At 57.1% G+C, this 19,385-nt stretch overlaps 3 protein-coding genes across 3 annotated transcripts in view; 1 reads left to right on the top strand and 2 right to left on the bottom strand.

The window, feature by feature from the left end:
* The window catches only part of TECPR1 (tectonin beta-propeller repeat containing 1), a 35,958-nt gene extending 32,121 nt beyond the window's left edge, over positions 1-3,837 (bottom strand). Inside the window, exon 1 of the mRNA XM_048494148.1 lies at positions 3,823-3,837. Coding sequence (XP_048350105.1) covers positions 3,823-3,837 — 15 coding nt within the window. The remainder of the gene's footprint in view (positions 1-3,822) is intronic.
* A 1,505-nt stretch (positions 3,838-5,342) lies between these two features.
* BRI3 (brain protein I3) lies at positions 5,343-13,225 on the top strand. Its single transcript, XM_048494147.1, has 3 exons — positions 5,343-5,394; positions 5,508-5,661; positions 12,824-13,225. Exons 1-3 carry the CDS (start codon positions 5,343-5,345, stop codon positions 12,954-12,956), a joined length of 339 nt encoding a protein of 112 aa, XP_048350104.1. The 3' UTR covers positions 12,957-13,225.
* A 2,830-nt stretch (positions 13,226-16,055) lies between these two features.
* BAIAP2L1 (BAR/IMD domain containing adaptor protein 2 like 1) overlaps positions 16,056-19,385 on the bottom strand; it is a 57,540-nt gene continuing 54,210 nt past the window's right edge. The window contains exons 14-15 of the mRNA XM_048495383.1: positions 17,770-17,810; positions 16,056-16,732 (exon numbers count right to left, since the gene is read on the bottom strand). Coding sequence (XP_048351340.1) covers positions 16,657-16,732; positions 17,770-17,810 — 117 coding nt within the window. The 3' untranslated portion in view covers positions 16,056-16,656. The remainder of the gene's footprint in view (positions 16,733-17,769; positions 17,811-19,385) is intronic.

Here is a 19,385-nt window from a genome sequence, read left to right as displayed (position 1 = left end):
ACCCCCCCCCCCCCCCACCCCCCCCCCCCCCCACCCCCCCCCCCCCCCACCCCCCCCCCCCCCCACCCCCCCCCCCCCCCACCCCCCCCCCCCCCCACCCCCCCCCCCCCCCACCCCCCCCCCCCCCCACCCCCCCCCCCCCCCACCCCCCCCCCCCCCCACCCCCCCCCCCCCCCACCCCCCCCCCCCCCCACCCCCCCCCCCCCCCACCCCCCCCCCCCCCCACCCCCCCCCCCCCCCACCCCCCCCCCCCCCCACCCCCCCCCCCCCCCACCCCCCCCCCCCCCCACCCCCCCCCCCCCCCACCCCCCCCCCCCCCCACCCCCCCCCCCCCCCACCCCCCCCCCCCCCCACCCCCCCCCCCCCCCACCCCCCCCCCCCCCCACCCCCCCCCCCCCCCACCCCCCCCCCCCCCCACCCCCCCCCCCCCCCACCCCCCCCCCCCCCCACCCCCCCCCCCCCCCACCCCCCCCCCCCCCCACCCCCCCCCCCCCCCACCCCCCCCCCCCCCCACCCCCCCCCCCCCCCACCCCCCCCCCCCCCCACCCCCCCCCCCCCCCACCCCCCCCCCCCCCCACCCCCCCCCCCCCCCACCCCCCCCCCCCCCCACCCCCCCCCCCCCCCACCCCCCCCCCCCCCCACCCCCCCCCCCCCCCACCCCCCCCCCCCCCCACCCCCCCCCCCCCCCACCCCCCCCCCCCCCCACCCCCCCCCCCCCCCACCCCCCCCCCCCCCCACCCCCCCCCCCCCCCACCCCCCCCCCCCCCCACCCCCCCCCCCCCCCACCCCCCCCCCCCCCCACCCCCCCCCCCCCCCACCCCCCCCCCCCCCCACCCCCCCCCCCCCCCACCCCCCCCCCCCCCCACCCCCCCCCCCCCCCACCCCCCCCCCCCCCCACCCCCCCCCCCCCCCACCCCCCCCCCCCCCCACCCCCCCCCCCCCCCACCCCCCCCCCCCCCCACCCCCCCCCCCCCCCACCCCCCCCCCCCCCCACCCCCCCCCCCCCCCACCCCCCCCCCCCCCCACCCCCCCCCCCCCCCACCCCCCCCCCCCCCCACCCCCCCCCCCCCCCACCCCCCCCCCCCCCCACCCCCCCCCCCCCCCACCCCCCCCCCCCCCCACCCCCCCCCCCCCCCACCCCCCCCCCCCCCCACCCCCCCCCCCCCCCACCCCCCCCCCCCCCCACCCCCCCCCCCCCCCACCCCCCCCCCCCCCCACCCCCCCCCCCCCCCACCCCCCCCCCCCCCCACCCCCCCCCCCCCCCACCCCCCCCCCCCCCCACCCCCCCCCCCCCCCACCCCCCCCCCCCCCCACCCCCCCCCCCCCCCACCCCCCCCCCCCCCCACCCCCCCCCCCCCCCACCCCCCCCCCCCCCCACCCCCCCCCCCCCCCACCCCCCCCCCCCCCCACCCCCCCCCCCCCCCACCCCCCCCCCCCCCCACCCCCCCCCCCCCCCACCCCCCCCCCCCCCCACCCCCCCCCCCCCCCACCCCCCCCCCCCCCCACCCCCCCCCCCCCCCACCCCCCCCCCCCCCCACCCCCCCCCCCCCCCACCCCCCCCCCCCCCCACCCCCCCCCCCCCCCACCCCCCCCCCCCCCCACCCCCCCCCCCCCCCACCCCCCCCCCCCCCCACCCCCCCCCCCCCCCACCCCCCCCCCCCCCCACCCCCCCCCCCCCCCACCCCCCCCCCCCCCCACCCCCCCCCCCCCCCACCCCCCCCCCCCCCCACCCCCCCCCCCCCCCACCCCCCCCCCCCCCCACCCCCCCCCCCCCCCACCCCCCCCCCCCCCCACCCCCCCCCCCCCCCACCCCCCCCCCCCCCCACCCCCCCCCCCCCCCACCCCCCCCCCCCCCCACCCCCCCCCCCCCCCACCCCCCCCCCCCCCCACCCCCCCCCCCCCCCACCCCCCCCCCCCCCCACCCCCCCCCCCCCCCACCCCCCCCCCCCCCCACCCCCCCCCCCCCCCACCCCCCCCCCCCCCCACCCCCCCCCCCCCCCACCCCCCCCCCCCCCCACCCCCCCCCCCCCCCACCCCCCCCCCCCCCCACCCCCCCCCCCCCCCACCCCCCCCCCCCCCCACCCCCCCCCCCCCCCACCCCCCCCCCCCCCCACCCCCCCCCCCCCCCACCCCCCCCCCCCCCCACCCCCCCCCCCCCCCACCCCCCCCCCCCCCCACCCCCCCCCCCCCCCACCCCCCCCCCCCCCCACCCCCCCCCCCCCCCACCCCCCCCCCCCCCCACCCCCCCCCCCCCCCACCCCCCCCCCCCCCCACCCCCCCCCCCCCCCACCCCCCCCCCCCCCCACCCCCCCCCCCCCCCACCCCCCCCCCCCCCCACCCCCCCCCCCCCCCACCCCCCCCCCCCCCCACCCCCCCCCCCCCCCACCCCCCCCCCCCCCCACCCCCCCCCCCCCCCACCCCCCCCCCCCCCCACCCCCCCCCCCCCCCACCCCCCCCCCCCCCCACCCCCCCCCCCCCCCACCCCCCCCCCCCCCCACCCCCCCCCCCCCCCACCCCCCCCCCCCCCCACCCCCCCCCCCCCCCACCCCCCCCCCCCCCCACCCCCCCCCCCCCCCACCCCCCCCCCCCCCCACCCCCCCCCCCCCCCACCCCCCCCCCCCCCCACCCCCCCCCCCCCCCACCCCCCCCCCCCCCCACCCCCCCCCCCCCCCACCCCCCCCCCCCCCCACCCCCCCCCCCCCCCACCCCCCCCCCCCCCCACCCCCCCCCCCCCCCACCCCCCCCCCCCCCCACCCCCCCCCCCCCCCACCCCCCCCCCCCCCCACCCCCCCCCCCCCCCACCCCCCCCCCCCCCCACCCCCCCCCCCCCCCACCCCCCCCCCCCCCCACCCCCCCCCCCCCCCACCCCCCCCCCCCCCCACCCCCCCCCCCCCCCACCCCCCCCCCCCCCCACCCCCCCCCCCCCCCACCCCCCCCCCCCCCCACCCCCCCCCCCCCCCACCCCCCCCCCCCCCCACCCCCCCCCCCCCCCACCCCCCCCCCCCCCCACCCCCCCCCCCCCCCACCCCCCCCCCCCCCCACCCCCCCCCCCCCCCACCCCCCCCCCCCCCCACCCCCCCCCCCCCCCACCCCCCCCCCCCCCCACCCCCCCCCCCCCCCACCCCCCCCCCCCCCCACCCCCCCCCCCCCCCACCCCCCCCCCCCCCCACCCCCCCCCCCCCCCACCCCCCCCCCCCCCCACCCCCCCCCCCCCCCACCCCCCCCCCCCCCCACCCCCCCCCCCCCCCACCCCCCCCCCCCCCCACCCCCCCCCCCCCCCACCCCCCCCCCCCCCCACCCCCCCCCCCCCCCACCCCCCCCCCCCCCCACCCCCATGTGAGGGGGGAAGGGGCTAGGGAGATTTATCAGCCCCTTTGGAGTCTCCTCACCAGGAGAGAAAGGAGAGCTATCAAATCCAAATGCTAGCTAACTAACTCTTCTTCTTCGCCTTGCCCTTCCCCCCTCACAGCCGACTTACCCTGGCAGAAGTGGGTGGGGCCACAGAGGAAACTCCGAGAAGCTGCTTGAGCCCAGCCCAAGGTCACCCAGCTGGCATGTGTGGGAGTGCACAGGCTAATCTGAATTCCCCAGAGAAGCCTCCACAGCTCAGGCGGCAGAGCTGGGAATCAAACCCGGTTCCTCCAGATTAGATACACGAGCTCTTAACCTCCTACGCCACTGCTGCTCCCTAGTTTTACCCACTACACCACGCTGGAGAAAAGGGCTGCTTCGGAGGGTAGATTCTCTATGGCATCCTCCCAGCCCTAAACATCTCCCAAGCCTCATATGGCAGGACTTTCCTACCTTTTTTCACTCACGTACCCTTTGGCAACCCATTCCCCTACAACTGTATTACATATATTACCAAACATAATTTTATTGCATTTTTTTTGCATACCCCAAAATGCTCTGGCACGTACCCTTGCAAAGTGGGGGGGGGGGGGGGGGGTACATCTACCCCAGGTTGGGAACAATGGTCATAAGGCTTCACGTTGGCCCAAATGCAACTGTTTGCTAAGCAGACTTCTCTGCCGGGAACGAACGACCGGAATTTGGCTTGGCCACCCTGGGTTTGCGTTTGTGCCGTTGAAACAAGCTCTTTCGGGTTAATGATTATCCCTGTGTGCGGTCATCGGCCCACCTGCCGGGGCCGAAACGAACTCAGGAAGACAATTTGTCATTTTGTGTTGCAATAGCAGCCTTGTGTCCCGAACAGGGTCAACAAAAAAACCCCAATTTAGAAATATAACCAACGCTGGGTGTTTCTTTTTTGAAGTGCTGATTTTCCAAAATGAAACCCCAAAGCAACAAACGTACCCAATCTATTCACAACAATAAAGTATAAGTATGATGATCATTAGGGTGGCCAGCTTTGGGTTGGGAAATACCCGTAAAGTGGGGGGGCGGAGTCTAGGGAGGGCATGGTTTAGGGAGGGGCTTCAGTGGAGTATAATATCATAGAGTCCACTTTCCTGAACAGGCCTGTTCTCTAGAACTGCTCTCTGTTGATCGGAGGCCAGTTTTAATAGCGGGAGCCTCCAGCCACCACCTGGATGTTGGCAACACTAATGTTATCAGATCCCCCCCCCCCCCAACAGCCTTTGAGGCAGACCAATGTTTTCTCCATAGTGTAGATTTGGGGACGTTTGGGAAAGGATGCTTTTTATACACAGCTGAGAGAAATAGAATGGGCTGAACTCATTTTGGGGCAGAGAGCTGGGCGACGTTCTTCCCCCAAACACTTGATATAATGTCCCGAAGACATTATGTTTGTGCTGTGGTGTAGGAGGTTAAGAGCTCGTGTATCTAATCTGGAGGAACCAGGTTTGATTCCCAGCTCTGCCGCTTGAGCTGTGGAAGCTTATCTGGGGAATTCAGATTAGCCTGGGCACTCCCACACACGCCAGCTGGGTGACCTTGGGCTAGTCACAGCTTCTCGGAGCTCTCTCAGCCCCACCTACCTCACAGGGTGTTTGTTGTGAGGGGGGAAGGGCAAGGAGATTGTCAGCCCCTTTGAGTCTCCTGCAGGAGAGAAAGGGGGGATATAAATCCAAACTATTCTTCTTCTGTGCGGAATCTGCTCTTGATTTGTCCTGGGGGAGAAATGCAACGCCATGTTCCGGCTGCCGTTTCGAACTCAGACCCCTTCCGCACATGCAGAATAATGCACATTCAATCCACTTTCGCCATTGTTTGCAAGTGGGTTTTGCTATTCTGCCCAGTAAAATCCAGCTGCAAAGTGGATTGAAAGTGCATTATTCTGCATGTGCGGAAGGGGCCTTAAGAATGTACAAAGAGTCCTGCTGGATCAGACCGTCTAGTCCAGCATCTTGTCTCCCGTGATGGCCAAGACATCAGGGCAACTGTATGGGAGCGAGATGAATTTAAGGGGATGTGTGTCCCTTTCGTCGAGGCACCGAGTACAAAATAAGAGAATAAAATTAGTCCTTTGCAGAATTTGACTCGTTCCTGCTACGGTGGTCGAATATGGAGGTCATCTTTTAAAGCAACTTCACGCGCTTCTTGGTATCTCTGTTTTCCAGCCTACGCCGTGCCTCCGGCCCCTCCTCCGCATAACTACCCCAGCACCACGTACACAATAATTCAGCAGCCTCTTCCCACGGCCTCCGTTGTTGTCGTCGGCGGTTGTCCTGCTTGCAGGTACGTTCGTCTCTCGCTCACGTTCTCTCCTCTGCTCTCGCTCTTTTTCACTCTCTCTTGAAAACCTAGTTCTCAAGCAGATAATTCTGGGTCCCACTGTAAACAGGTAAGTATAAGGTGAGGCGTGTTAGAAGAAGTGTCGGTTTTGAATAAATGCTGACGGAGATGGGAATTGAAAGAGATCCGGCGGTTGGGGCGGGCAGATGCATGAAAATGTGGGCCTGGTGTGTAATGGGGAAAAAAACACAAAACCCCATCCTGTTAATTATTAGGAGAGGGATTGCAATTCAAGAAGGATATTGACAAGCTGGAACGGGTCCAGAGGAGGGCAACCAAAATGATCAAAGGTCTGGAATCCATGCCCTACGACGGTGGTGGCGAACCTATGGCACGGGTGCCAGAGGTGGCACTCAGAGCCCTCTCTGTGGGCACACGCAAACAGTCCCCCCCCCCCCCACACATCTAGGCTGGTCTGGGCTGCTGGGCTCAATTATTAGCCTAAAACCTCAGACCTAGTTTTGGGGAAGCAGTGTAGGTAACCCTGTTAAGTGCTGTTAAACCGCACTGATTTTCATGCGAAGAACTAAAGCGTGATCCTTTACCTGGGAGTAAGCTTGGTTGCTGGCAATGGGGTTTGTTCTGAGTAAACGCTCCTAGGGTTGTGATTCACCTGTTGGAAGAGTTGCAGGTTGCTTCAAAGCAAAGCCACCAATTACCACCAAGCTTACTCCTGAGTAACATACGCTTCGGAGCCAACCATTTTTTCTAACCGAAAACCTCAGTATTCAGGTTAAATTGCCGTGTTGGCAATTTGCGATAAATAAGTGGGTTTTGGGATGCAATTTGGGCACTCGGTCTCGAAAAGGTTCGCCATCACAGCCCTACGAGGAGAGACTTGGGGAGCTGGGGATGTTTACTTTGGTGAAGATTATAAACATGATAGTCCTGTTTAGATACTTGAAGGTGGTGAGGGAGCAAGCTTGTTTTCTGCAGCTCCAGAGACTAGGACCAGGAGTCACGGGTTCAAGGTGCAGGAAAAGAGATTCCACCTAAACATTAGGAAGAACTTCTGGACTGTCAGGGCTGTTCGACACTGGAATGCACTACCTTTGAAGTGTGGTGGAATCTCCTTCTGTGGAGGTTTTTAAAGAGAGGCTGGATGGCCATCAGTCAGGAGTGCTTTGATTGTGTGTTCCTGCAATGCAGGGGGTTGGACTGGATGGCCCTTGGGGGTCTCTTCCAACTCTATGATTCTGTGATTGGAGATAAAATGCCCAATATCGTAACGCTCTTGTGGAAAGCTGTGACGTGGCCTTGTTTGGAATACAGTGGGCCATTCTGGTTGGCTGAGTTTAAAAAAAAAAGAGACTTCAGAGCAGAAATTATGAAAGTTGGAGCATGAAGAAAGATGGGCGAGTTTGAATACATAACTCAGTGGAGACGTGATAAATCTCTGCTTTGGGTGGAGAAAGCAGACAGCGGGGACTTTTTTTCTTTCTCGTAATTATTAGAACTTGGGTGCAAGGAAGGATATTGACAAACTGGAACAGGTCCAGAGGACGGTGACAAATGGTAAAAGGTCTGGAATCCATGCCCTACGAGGAGAGACGGAGGAGGAGTAGTAGTTTTGGATTTATATCCCCCCTTTCTCTCCTGCAGGAGACTCAAAGGGGCTTATAATCTCCCTGCCCTTCCCCCCTCACAACAAACACCCTGTGAGGTAGGTGGGGCTGAGAGAGCTCCGAGAAGCTGTGACTAGCCCAAGGTCACCCAGCTGGCGTGTGTGGGAGCGTACAGGCTAATCTGAATTCCCCAGATAAGCCTCCACAGCTCAGGCGGCAGAGCGGGGAATCAAACCCGGTTCCTCCAGATTAGATACACGAGCTCTTAACCTCCTACGCCACTGCTGCTCCTGCTGCACACAAAACAATGCACTTTCAATCCACTTTTTATGCATTTTGCAGCTGCGCGGAACAGCAAAACCCATTCGCAAACCGTTGTGAAAGTGGATCGAAAGTGTTATTTTGCACGCGCGGAATGGGCCTTATAGAGCTGGTGACGGCCCACGGTAATGCTCTCGGTACTGTACCAACCCTTCCATTTCTCACGAGGTGACACGGATGAGACTTTCAGTCTAAATCCGTCTCCGAGCAGCTGCGGGTCAAACACGGACTCTGGCTCGGGGTATAAATAAGCTTGCTCTATTTTTAGGCCGTCTCGGAGCGGTTTGGCTTTAAGGCACAGCCAAGCTGATTAGGTTTCCCTGGGCCAACTTCGGTTTTATACCTAAGATTAGCCGGTCTTTAACGGGGAACGTCGCAGCTCTTCTCCCTTACGCTGCAACAGCTGATCGCGGCGAAATGATATATTATCAGCGCTTGGTAGCTTTTGAAAACACGAAGGAGTCTGGCCCATATTTTGCACCGAGCTAAGAACAGGTCTTGGCTTTGTGGGTTACTGGGTTTACAATTTAGTTGGTGTAAATGTAACAGGGGCCGCCGAACAGTTGTGCCAACTGTATCTGTTGGACAGCTAGCTCTGTGGGACTCATTGATTTACAAACCTGCCCAGCAAATTGTGCACTTGTGAACTTTGGGATCGTGTGTAATGTGAGAATCCCGCCAGTCGGAGCTTTGGAGCGGGCAAAATGAAGCCAGAGGAGCTGTCTAGAGCCATTTTGACAGACTGGACAAAAATGAATCCTACCTGTGTGTTTTCCAGTTATGACAGCATCCTTGGTTGGGAGTCGAAAAGAAGAAGAGGAGTTTGGATTTATACCCCACCTTTCTCTCCTGTAAGGAGATTCAAGGTGGTTTACAAACTCTTTTGTAGAGCAGCAGTGGCGTAGGAGGTTAAGAGCTCATGTATCTAATCTGGAGGAACCAGGTTTGATTCCCAGCTCTGCCGCCTGAGCTGTGGAGGCTTCTCTGGGGAATTCAGATTAGCCTGTCCACTCCCACACACGCCAGCTGGGTGACCTTGGGCTAGTCACAGCTTCTCGGAGCTCTCTCAGCCCCACCTACCTCACAGGGTGTTTGTTGTGAGGGGGGAAGGGCAAGGAGATTGTCAGCCCCTTTGAGTCTCCTGCAGGAGAGAAAGGGGGGATATAAATCCAAAACTCTTCTTCTTCTTCTTCTTCTTCCTCTTCTTCCTCCTCCTCCTCCTCCTCCTCCTCCCCCCCACAACAGACACCTTGTGAGGCAGGTGGGGCTGAGAGTTCAGAGAGAACTGTGACTAGCCCAAGGTCACCCAGCAGGAATGTAGGAGGGGGAAACAAATCCAATTCACCAAATAAGAGTCCACCGCTCATGGAGCGGTGGGGAATCAAACCTGGTTCGCTGGATTAGAGTCTACCTGCTCTTAACCCCTATACCATGCTGGACAATATGGCTTCCATCTTGCTTATTTACTTTCCCTTCCCCTATTGACAAACACGGGGCAAGATTCGAACACAGGCCCGTTCCTAGAACAGGCATCTATCAGGTGCCCTGATTGCAGACTCTTTTAAGTTTAGTGGGATGAAGTCTCTTCTGTGGTGGAAAGGTTCTTGTCTAGCCGATTTCCCCCAGATTTTTCCAACTCTGCTTACTGTGTACATTTAATTTTGCGCAACCGGTCCTTTCTCGCTTCCCCTTTATCAGTTGAGAATCGGCCGGCAAGCACATTGCGAGCCCGAGATCTGAGGTCATTCCAGTTCCTTTCCTTTTTCGAAACACCCCCCCCCCCTCCAATCCCAGCAGCTGCCAGAACTCTGCTAAAACAAACACTTGCAGTGCTGTTAAGTAAACTTGGAAGAAACCAGCAACTCTCCCAAGCTGAGAATTTGACCCCCTCTCAAATGGCAGTTTTTTGGGTAGTCAGATCTGGGGAATGAAGGCTCTTGTTCCAACAGGGGAAAAAAAAAATCAGTTGTGGGAAGAGAAATTGCTCCGGTTTCTTTTTTGCACGGAGATCCACGGAGCGGAATTAAATCGAGGGAGACGTTTGTTGGATTCCCTTTCTAAAGACATATCTCCCTGGGCGTCAGAATGGCTTTGGGGCGGATTTCTTGGGGAGGTCACCTCTAGGAAGTAGAACAATGAACCCTTCCTGGGCAGGAAGCCCAGAGAGCTAAAGCCGACTTCCGTCCGACGATTCCTTCTCCGTCCTTGTGGCTCTGGGCACACCTTACGTAATGTGCCGCTAGACGGTTTCCAGTCCTCAGATGCTTCGCCTGCAATAAGCTTCGGCCGCCTGGTCCTTTCGGCACAAAACCTCTCTCTCTTTAGCCCACCTCGTGGGTACGGGAATGTGTTCAAGTCGCAACTGACTCATGGCAACCCGGGAGGGTTTTCAAGCCAAGAGTTCAACAGAGGGGGGTTTGGCCGTTTCCTTCCTCTGCATGATCCTTTTATTCCTCGGGGAGCGGGTGCCTCCCAAACCTTCCCACCCCCCACGGCATGAAGCACGCTCCGAGTCCCCTTCCACACAGGCAGAATAATGCACTTTTAATCCACTTTCACCATTGTTTGCAGGGGGATTTGGCTGCTTTTCACAGTAAAATCCAGCTGCAAAGTGTGTTGAAAGTGGATTGGAAGTGTATTGTTCTGCCTGTGTGGAAGGGGCCTTACCCTGGTTGCAAGCTAGCAGGGTGTTTTCCTTAATACCCTGTTTCCCCGAATATAAGACATCCCCTAAAAATAAGACATAGTAGAGGTTTTGCTGAAGTGCGAAATATAAGGCATCCCCCGAAAGTAAGACATAGCAAAGTTTTTGTTTGCCCGACGAACAGAACACAGAAAAATAAGACATCCCCTGAAAATAAGACATGGCGCATCTTTGGGAGCAAAAATTAATATAAGACACAGTCTTATATTATTTTGGCTGCTTTGCACAGTAAAATATTCGGTAAAATAGTAAAATACACAGTCTTATATTCGGGGAAACACGGTAGCCCCCCCCCCCCTTCTCGCTCTTTCTTGCCTTCCCTTGCCAGCAGAGGATGACAGTTAAATCCAGCAAGCCAGCTAATAAGGGAAGGATCGGTTGAAGTCTCTCCCTTCGCCAAGCAGGGTGCCCTCTGTTGGGTGGCGGGCGGGGCCCCCCGTGTGGAGTGGGAACTTTGGGGGCTGGCAGGGACAGGAAAGCAGACTAATGTGTTCAGGTAGATTGCTCCTGCTGAGCCCTCGGAGTTCTCCGAAGGCATTTTGAATGGGGAGAGCCGTGCGGATTCTCAGAGTCAACACGGCATCTGGGACAGCTTCCTGCCGGGTCCAAGGGGGCAGCAGCTTCCGCCGTCTGCCCTGGCCGGTGAGCTGGCTCAGCTGTTCCCTTGCAAGAGGGCTGGCGGCAGCAGGGGTGGTGGCAGATCAGTACCCCAAGTTGGGAGGGGGGGCTGTCCTCCATAGAGATTGGCAGACTGGGGGCTGGGCAATGGGTGCCCTACCGCAGAGGCATTCCTCCCATTGGGAAAAGGGGGCAGTTGCCCAGGGCACCACCTTGTGGGGGAGGGCGCCAAAATGCAGGTGGGATTTTTTGAATTTTCAATGTTTTTTTCTGTTTTTGGCCTGCAGGGGGCGCAGTTTTTAGGCTAGCTGCGCAGCACCAAAACTTCAGGGATTTTTCAGGAGACTATCCTAATGATATCACCCAGGTTTGGTGAGGTTTGGTTTAGGGAGTCCAAAGTTAGGGATTCCCATAGGGAGTGTCCCCATTCCCCATTGTTTCCAATGGGAGCTAATAGGAGATGGGGGCTACACCTTTGAGGGTGCATAACTTTGGACCCCCTAAATCAAACTTCACCAAACCTGGGTGGTATCATCAGTAGGGGCTCACGAAGATACTCTGAAATTTTGGTGCTGCTATCTTAATAATTGCACCCCTGACAGCAGGCACACCCTAAATTTCCCCAGATTCTCCTTTTAAATCCACCCCTTTCCTGCCAATGCTTGTTTTCTTTCTTTCTTTTATTTTTTCAATGCCCAATAAAGGTTATTGTTGTTGTTGGGGGGGGGGGGGCATCAAACTCAGGTTTTGCCCAGGGCTCCAGTTTGCCTAGGTACGCCACTGCCCTACCATCCCAAAATTCTCTGCCGCCACCCTGCCGCTCCCAAATTCCTCACTGGCCCCTCTGATGTTTCCATCGCCCCCAGGGGGACAGCGCCACCCCCTTTGGGGATCTCTAACTTTCAGCAGTGGTGTGTTTTGAGGACCAAAGGAATCCTCTGCCGGCTGCTGTGAAAGATTTGGGCTCCTTCCGCACATGCAGAATAATGCACGTTTAATCCACTTACATAATTGTTTGAAAGTGGGTTTTGCTATTCCGCACAGACAAATCCAGCTGCAAAGTGGATTGAAAGTGCATTATTTTGCATGTGCAGAAGGCACCTTGGAGAACCATCCCTGGTTGGCAACAGGGGCGTACCCAGAGGTGGGATCCAGCAGGTTCTCACAGGTTCCTGAGAGTAGGTTACTAATTATTTGTGTGTGCTGAGAGGGGGTTACTAATTGGTTGTTTTGCCACGTGATTTTTGCCTTCGTTACGCCCCTCCTCCGCTCCTCAGCAGTAGCGCGCAGAACTTGAAGCAGTCTAGCAGGAGGTGCGCTGGCGTGTGTGGCAGCCTGCGCCTACGTGCATTCGTTTCCCGCCCAAGGACCGGCGCAGCGGCTGCGTCCTTGCCACAGCCCTGGCCAGCAATGCCCCGCCCCCGGAATGATCGGCCACGCCCCGTCGTGCCCCGCCCATCCCCGTTGGCGCTACGCCACTGTTTGAATCCCACTACCATGGGAACCTGTTACTAAAATTTCTGGATCCCACCACTGGGCGTACCGCCTATGGGGACATGGGGTAACCCATGTCCCCAGGTGCACATAGACCTGGATGCCGGCAGTGGCTCTGAGTGGTAGACCTGGACGCTGGCACGTGCTCCAGGCAGTAGACCTGGCCTCTGGGCGGTAGACCTGGGTGCCTGTGTGGGGGTGGGGGGGTGGGGGGGGGGAAGGGAAATTCAGATTTTGTCTCTGGGCTCCATTTTTCACCTCTGGTTGGCAAAAGCCCTGCTGGGAACACTCCTCTTTTCCACGCAAGCTGCAACGTGTCCGGTTTCTCTCTCTCCCCCGCCCCGAAGATGTCCCATCGCGGCTGTAGCAATCTCATAATTTCCTGTCCTCTCTCATCTTACAGAGTTGGAGTCCTGGAAGATACCTTCACCTGTCTGGGGGTCCTGTGCGCCATCGTGTTTTTCCCCATCGGGATCCTGTTCTGCCTGGCGCTGAGGCAACGAAGGTGTCCCAACTGCGGGGCGACGTTTGGTTAAGGGATCCCTCGATATGTGAACGCCCGGAGGGTTTGGGGAGCCGAAACTGTATTGTAGAACCTCCCTCCCCGCAATGTCGCTGTCCTGTACAATCATGTCGACGCTTCAGAGCTAATTTTCTATTAATTGTGATGAGGCTGTGTCTCTTGCATGTCAAACTGTCCCGGGGGCCATTTGTATTGCAGGACGCAAATCCTACCTGGTTTCTTGTTTAAATGCACCTTTGGAAAAATGAAATAAAAGCAGCTCTTTTTCGCATCTTCACAATAGAAGAGTTTGGATTTATATCCCCCCTTTCTCTCCTGCAGGAGACTCAAAGGGGCTGACAATCTCCTTGCCCTTCCCCCCTCACAACAAACACCCTGTGAGGTGGGTGGGGCTGAGAGAGCTCCGAGAAGCTGTGACTAGCCCAAGGTCACCCAGCTGGCGTGTGTGGGAGTGTGCAGGCTAATCTGAATTCCCCAGATGAGCCTCCACAGCTCAGGCGGCAGAGCTGGGAATCAAACCCGGTTCCTCCAGATTAGATACACGAGCTCTTAACCTCCGACGCCACTGCCACAATAAATGGATGTTCCTTGCTGGGGTGGGGGGAGGAGGGGAAGAGCGGCTTTTTGACAAAACTGTGGCAGTGTTACGACCACGCTTGAAGGGGGGGGGGGCTGTCTAACTGAGTGTGTGTGGCTTAGAAAACTGCCTCTATATTTTAAGCTTAAATTCCATCTTGTGTTGTCGTTGAAAGTAGCCCCCATCCCTGAAAAGTTGGCACGTGCTTATCAGTTCAATGGACTACATAATTGGGGGTTTTGTGAGAGCTTGCGGGCCGTAGCGGTTAAGAGCGGTGGACTCTAATCTGGAGAACCGGGTTCGATTCCCCGCTCCTCCCCGCAGGTGAAGCCTGCTGGGTGACCTTGGGCCGGTCACAGTTCTTCGGAACTGTCTCAGCTCCACCCAGAGGCGTTCCTCCCATTGGGCAAAGTGGGCAGTTGCCCTGGGCGCAGCCCTGTGGGGGGCGCAGGTTTGTTTGGGGGATTTTTTGTATTTTCAGTGTTTTTCCATTTTTGGCCTGCAGAGGGTGCTGTTTTTAGGCTAGCAGCACCAAAATTTCCGGGATGTTTTGGGAGACTCTCCTGATGCTATCACCCAGGTTTTTTGGTGAGGTTCTGGTTCTGTGGAGTCTCAAAGCTATGGACTCCCAAAGGGTGTTCCCATCCCCCCATTGTTTCCAATGGGAGCTAACAGCATAGCTGGGGGCTACACCTTTGGAGGGTCGATACCCTTTGGACCCCCTGAACCAAACTTCAATTAAACTCCAAGTGGTGGTATCATCAGTAGGCCTTGATTGATAATTACCTGTTTTTAGGAAAGAAATTGGTCCAGGGGGTCCAAAGCTATGGACTCCCAAAGGGGTTAAGCCCCATCATCCATTGTTTCCAATGGGAGCTAACAGAAGATGGGGTTAAGAATCTTGAGGGTCCATAACTTTGGACCCCCTGAACCAAAAATTCACCAAACCTGGGTGGTATCATTAGGGGAGTCTCCCAAAGATAGCCCTGAAAGTTTCATGCTGCTAGCTTAACAATTGCATCCCTGCCAGCAGGCACCTCCCAAATTTCCCCAGATTTTCCTTTTAAATCCCCCCGCCTTTGACATGGATTTAGTTGGAGAATCTGAGGTTCCCTAGTTTAAATATTGAAAGTGATGCTGCTTCAGGGTGGGGGAGAATCAACCCCAAAATAGCATCACTTCCAATGTTGTTTAAACTGGGAACCCCAGATTCTCCCTTTAAGGTAGATTTAAAAGGAGAATCTGGGCTCCCTAGTTTAAACACCATTGAAAATGATGCTGTTTGGGGGTGGATTCCAGCATCACTTGTTTAAACTAGGGAGCCCAGATTCTCCTTTGAAACATTGAAAGTGATGCTGTTTCCCCCAATTGGGGGTACTGGATACAACACCATAAAATGTTTTCATAGCAGTAATAAAACATTTTGAAAGCATTTTGAAAATGTTTTCAAAAATTATTTCTGCTGTGTGGCATGGCTTATTGCTGTGCTCAGATTTGTGAGTTGGGGCATGTTCTATAATGTGATGGTGACTTTGAAACAACCTGGTGTAAAAAATCATTGCTTGGTCACAGTGGGGGAGGGTGGCTGCCCATGGGGGGGGCGCCAAACTCCAGTTTGCCTAGATACGCCACTGGGCGTAGCTACAAGGGGGGGGTGCGCGTTGCATTGGGCATGTGCCTGGGGGGGCATCAAACTCAGGTTTTGCCCAGGGCTCCAGTTTGCCTAGTTACGTCACTGGCTCCACGTGCCTGTTGTGGGGAGTGGAAAGGGATTTGTCAGCCACTTTGAGTCTTTTCAATTTGGATAAATATTGGTTAAACCCCCCCCCCCCACTCTTCTGTGCTGCAGAAGAACCTAGGAGTTAACATTAGCATTCCTAAAACAGGACCTCTGCTATAAATAGCAGTTGTTTTGTTCCTTTTCAGACTCAACTGGGGACCAAGTTCTGTTTCTCTGTCTCTTCCTGTTTTTCTGGGGCTTTTAGCATTACTAATTTTACACCGTGTTCAGCTGCGTTCTCGATCTTGTGGTTAAAAAAAGAAGGCCGATGCCTCGAGAAATGTTGCTAGTTTCACTCCTGAGGTTTGTAAGCAAGACAAAGGCAGGGCCTCAGCTTCTGAAGGGACAGCGACGTGCAGCCTCTGGAACGGCAAAGCTCCATCGTACCGTTAAGCGGCATGAAAGTGCGCAGAGGAACGGAGCCATGAAATCTGATCCAACACTAACAAGATTTTGCGGGCTTTACGGTGATTTCCCTTCTGTACAGAGGCGGATGTGCGGCAGCCATTAATTTTTGCGATTCTCCGTTTAGATCCATTCTTTCTCCCTATGTTTGGGGTCCAAAACAGCTTAGAATAGTGTTCTGCCCTCCTATATTGTCTCACAACAACCCTGCAAGGTGGGCCAGGCCAAGAATTTGAGGGTTCCACAGTGAGCTTCCCTGATAGAAGCGTGGATTCAAACCTAGGTCCCGGTCTGTCACACTACCACGCCGGCTCTTGAAAGACAGTCCTGGAAACACACGGACGTGAACATTCGGAAGATAAATATTTTATTTTTATTTCATCCTAAGACCTCTGTACCGATGGCTAATGTGAATATGGCTTAACCGATATGAACATTTTATTATTTTACACAACGTTCTATTGGTGAACTGTTGAAGCCATCCTTAGCTGGTTTCTCCGGTTCCAAAAAAAAAATCAGCTGCAGCGGAGTTGCACGTCTACGTAAACGGCACAAGCGAACTTAAATAATTAGGACTTACCCATAGAATTAACCATACGACAGGCAACAGAGAAATATTTTTCCAAGGATTAATTATGGGGATAATGACAGTACCGAAGGGCCCTCCCCCTTTATTTTCACAATTCTATCATTCTAATCAAGGCACGCTGTAAAAATCAAGATAATTTCAAGCGGCGTAACCGAAGGCAATATTTAGCGAATATAAAGAAGCAACCCCCCCCTTTCTTTTTGCAAGTCTGAGAAGTCCTTTGTTTGCTAACCACACAGGTCAATCGCACTTAGAAAAAGTTTTGAGAAACTTTTTTAGACAGCCTCTGAGAAATCATATTGGCGAAAACAGCATTCGCAAAGAGGGAGGGGTAAGACATTTTTTCCCCCAGCTAATGACGTTCATCGGATTATGGGTGCTGACCGGTCGTTTGTGACTGTGGGCCGGAGTTTCACGGTAGCGAATGGGTTCTCGCCGCTGCGAAGGGAAAAGGATAGAAATTATTATCAAGTGACTTTCTATAAACCCACAAGTAGCAAGGTTATTATTATTATTAATTACATGCCATGAGTAAGCATTTGGTTCTTCAGGAGGGCCAAGATGGGGACGAAAGGCTCAATTTTAAGCACATGTTTCCACGGAAGACAATATAGGATCATGTTGTGAGTTGTCCCAGAATCCAGTTTAATGGCCGTTGCTGGCCTTGAATGGTTTGGTAAATTAGGAGTCTGAGCCTTGGGAAATCTTGTTTTCAAATAGAAGAAGAGGAAGGGTTTGGATTTATACCGCCTTTCCTCTAAGGAGACTCAAGGAGGCTTACAAGCTCCTTTCCCTTCCTCTCCCCACAACAGACACCTTGTGAGGCAGGTGGGGCTGAGAGAGTTCTAAGACTTGCCCAAGGAATGTAGGAATGTGGAAACACACCTGTTTCACCAGATAAGCCTTCGCCACTCAGGTGGAGGCATGGGGAATCAAACTCGGTCCTCTAGATTATAATTCACCTGCTCTTAACCGCTACACCACGCTGGCTAGTTCAAGAGAGTTTCTTAGACTTCAAAATTTGCATTTTGGAGCTTTTTGGGCTGTGCCCCTGAGGCTGGGTCAGTATTCGAAAAGTGCCCTCGGGCTCAAAAAGGTTGGGGACTCCTGGCCGAGACCGTTGCGACCCATTTCCAGAAGTGTTTAAAAAAAGAGGGGTGTGTGTTTGTTTCCATTACTCCCAAGAGCCAACGGAGGTAAAAAAAATTACAATTCCCAGTCCTCCGCTCCTGGCAAGAATAATTGTTGATGTATTGTCGAAGGCTTTCACAGCCGGAATCACTGGGGTGCTGTGCGGTTTCCGGGCTGTATGGCTGGCATCTTCAGAGGATCCTCTGAAGATGCTGCCAGCCACAGATGCAGGCGAAACGTCAGGAGAGAATGCTGCTAGAACACGGCCACACAGCCCGGAAACCACACGGCACCCCATAATTGTTGTTGTTTGTCAACAGTGCCGTGAAATTTAAAAAGCTTACCTAAGGAAAGGTGGCTTTACAATCCCGTTCATGTTGGGCTTCTAAAAGAAAAAAAAAATCTAAGTTAGTAAAATAAGCTAGCGGCAGTTCTATGATACACCTCTGCCCCAAAGCCCAATTTCCTGCTACTGTTTCCAGACAAATGTTAATCGGAATAATGCTAAATAAGGAAGAACTGAGGACGAATTGCGGGGTGGGTTTTTTTATGTATTGTGGAAACGGCAATGTTATCTTTCATCCTGTCCAATTCATTCTTCACCTTTGCCTGCAAGAAGTTTCAGGAAATCTGTGGCCACAAGGTGGCACTATAAGGCTGTGTGAGGGTATGTGTGTATTCCCCCCCCCCTCCCCACAACAGTTTAGTGTAGGAGAAACCTCAGAAAAATGTCACTAGGATTGCAGAGTAAGGGCAACCCAGGTATTTATGGTTACACATACTTGTGCAGAAAACATGAGTTCGTCTAACGCACACCCACGCTCCTTCAGTCCTGTTTTCTCTCCAGCCTACCTCATGAACAGTTCTTGCAAACATTGGCCTACCTATACACATGCAGACAAATGCATGCCCAAGCTACGCACAGAAGCAGGTTTGGAACACAGAACTGAAGGAGCTCGCTGCTTCACAGGTGTGATTTCCCGCCCCGACCTCACGATTCGCAGGTTGGTCCGTTGGGGCGAAAGATGTCAGCTCACGATGGCTGCGGACAGCTGGGTTCCTGTTTCCCGTGGGTCGTAAATCCTCTCAAGGACGGCAGGTGCCCAATACATGCCCAAGTTAACAGCAATGGAAATCGGAATGGCTTTTTCTAGCAGGGTACTGGAGAGCCACTCTAGAATTGGGCAGGCTGGATTCGACTGGGTGAAACACTCCTGATGATGCTCAAGCAGCGCGACGCCGAGAAGTCACCTTTCTGTACCACACAGAACTCCGCCTATTGCTTCGCTCAGCATCTTCCGCCGGGCTCATCAATCTTGACAACCACAGCCTCCACAATTACAGTCAAAGGAACTTGTTGACCTGATAGGTCTCGCCAGCTGGCCACAGACTAAACGGATCAATATATAATCCTGACACTGTAGTAGGGTGGATTAAAAAACCCGAACCCGCAAAGTAGGGCGAAAGGTAGGAGCCGCCAACAACGCAATCGTCTTGGAAACGGCTTGGCCCTGAAACTGAGCACATAAATGCCTCCTTCTCAAAAATAATGCTGCCGCAACTATTTTTTTAAAGCAGCTTTTCGTCGTAGGAAACCTCCAATATCTTGTAACAAGGTTCTGGCTGTGATCCTGCCACCCGATATCATAAGCTAGGCTGAGAAAATCACATCTCTGTGGGGTGGAGGCGCTGGAATGAACCCTGTCTCTCAACCATGGATTGTGAGGAAGGCATTTGTAGAAAATTGTGTGTGTGCTGTGTGTGGTGAGATTGCACAAATCATGCTATTGCGTAGAACACCTATGTGCTCCAGGCGCACAACACACTCGTATAAAGAGGAAGAGTTGGATTTATATCCCCCCTTTCTCTCCTGTAAGGAGACTCAAAGGGGCTTACAATTTCCTGTCCCTTCACACACACACACCCCACAACAAACACCCTGTGAGGTAGGTGGGGCTGA

This window comes from Sphaerodactylus townsendi, linkage group LG04, assembly GCF_021028975.2.
Source record: "Sphaerodactylus townsendi isolate TG3544 linkage group LG04, MPM_Stown_v2.3, whole genome shotgun sequence".
In the NCBI taxonomy this organism is placed as follows: domain Eukaryota; kingdom Metazoa; phylum Chordata; class Lepidosauria; order Squamata; family Sphaerodactylidae; genus Sphaerodactylus; species Sphaerodactylus townsendi.
This window is presented reverse-complemented; position numbering and strand designations above follow the sequence as displayed.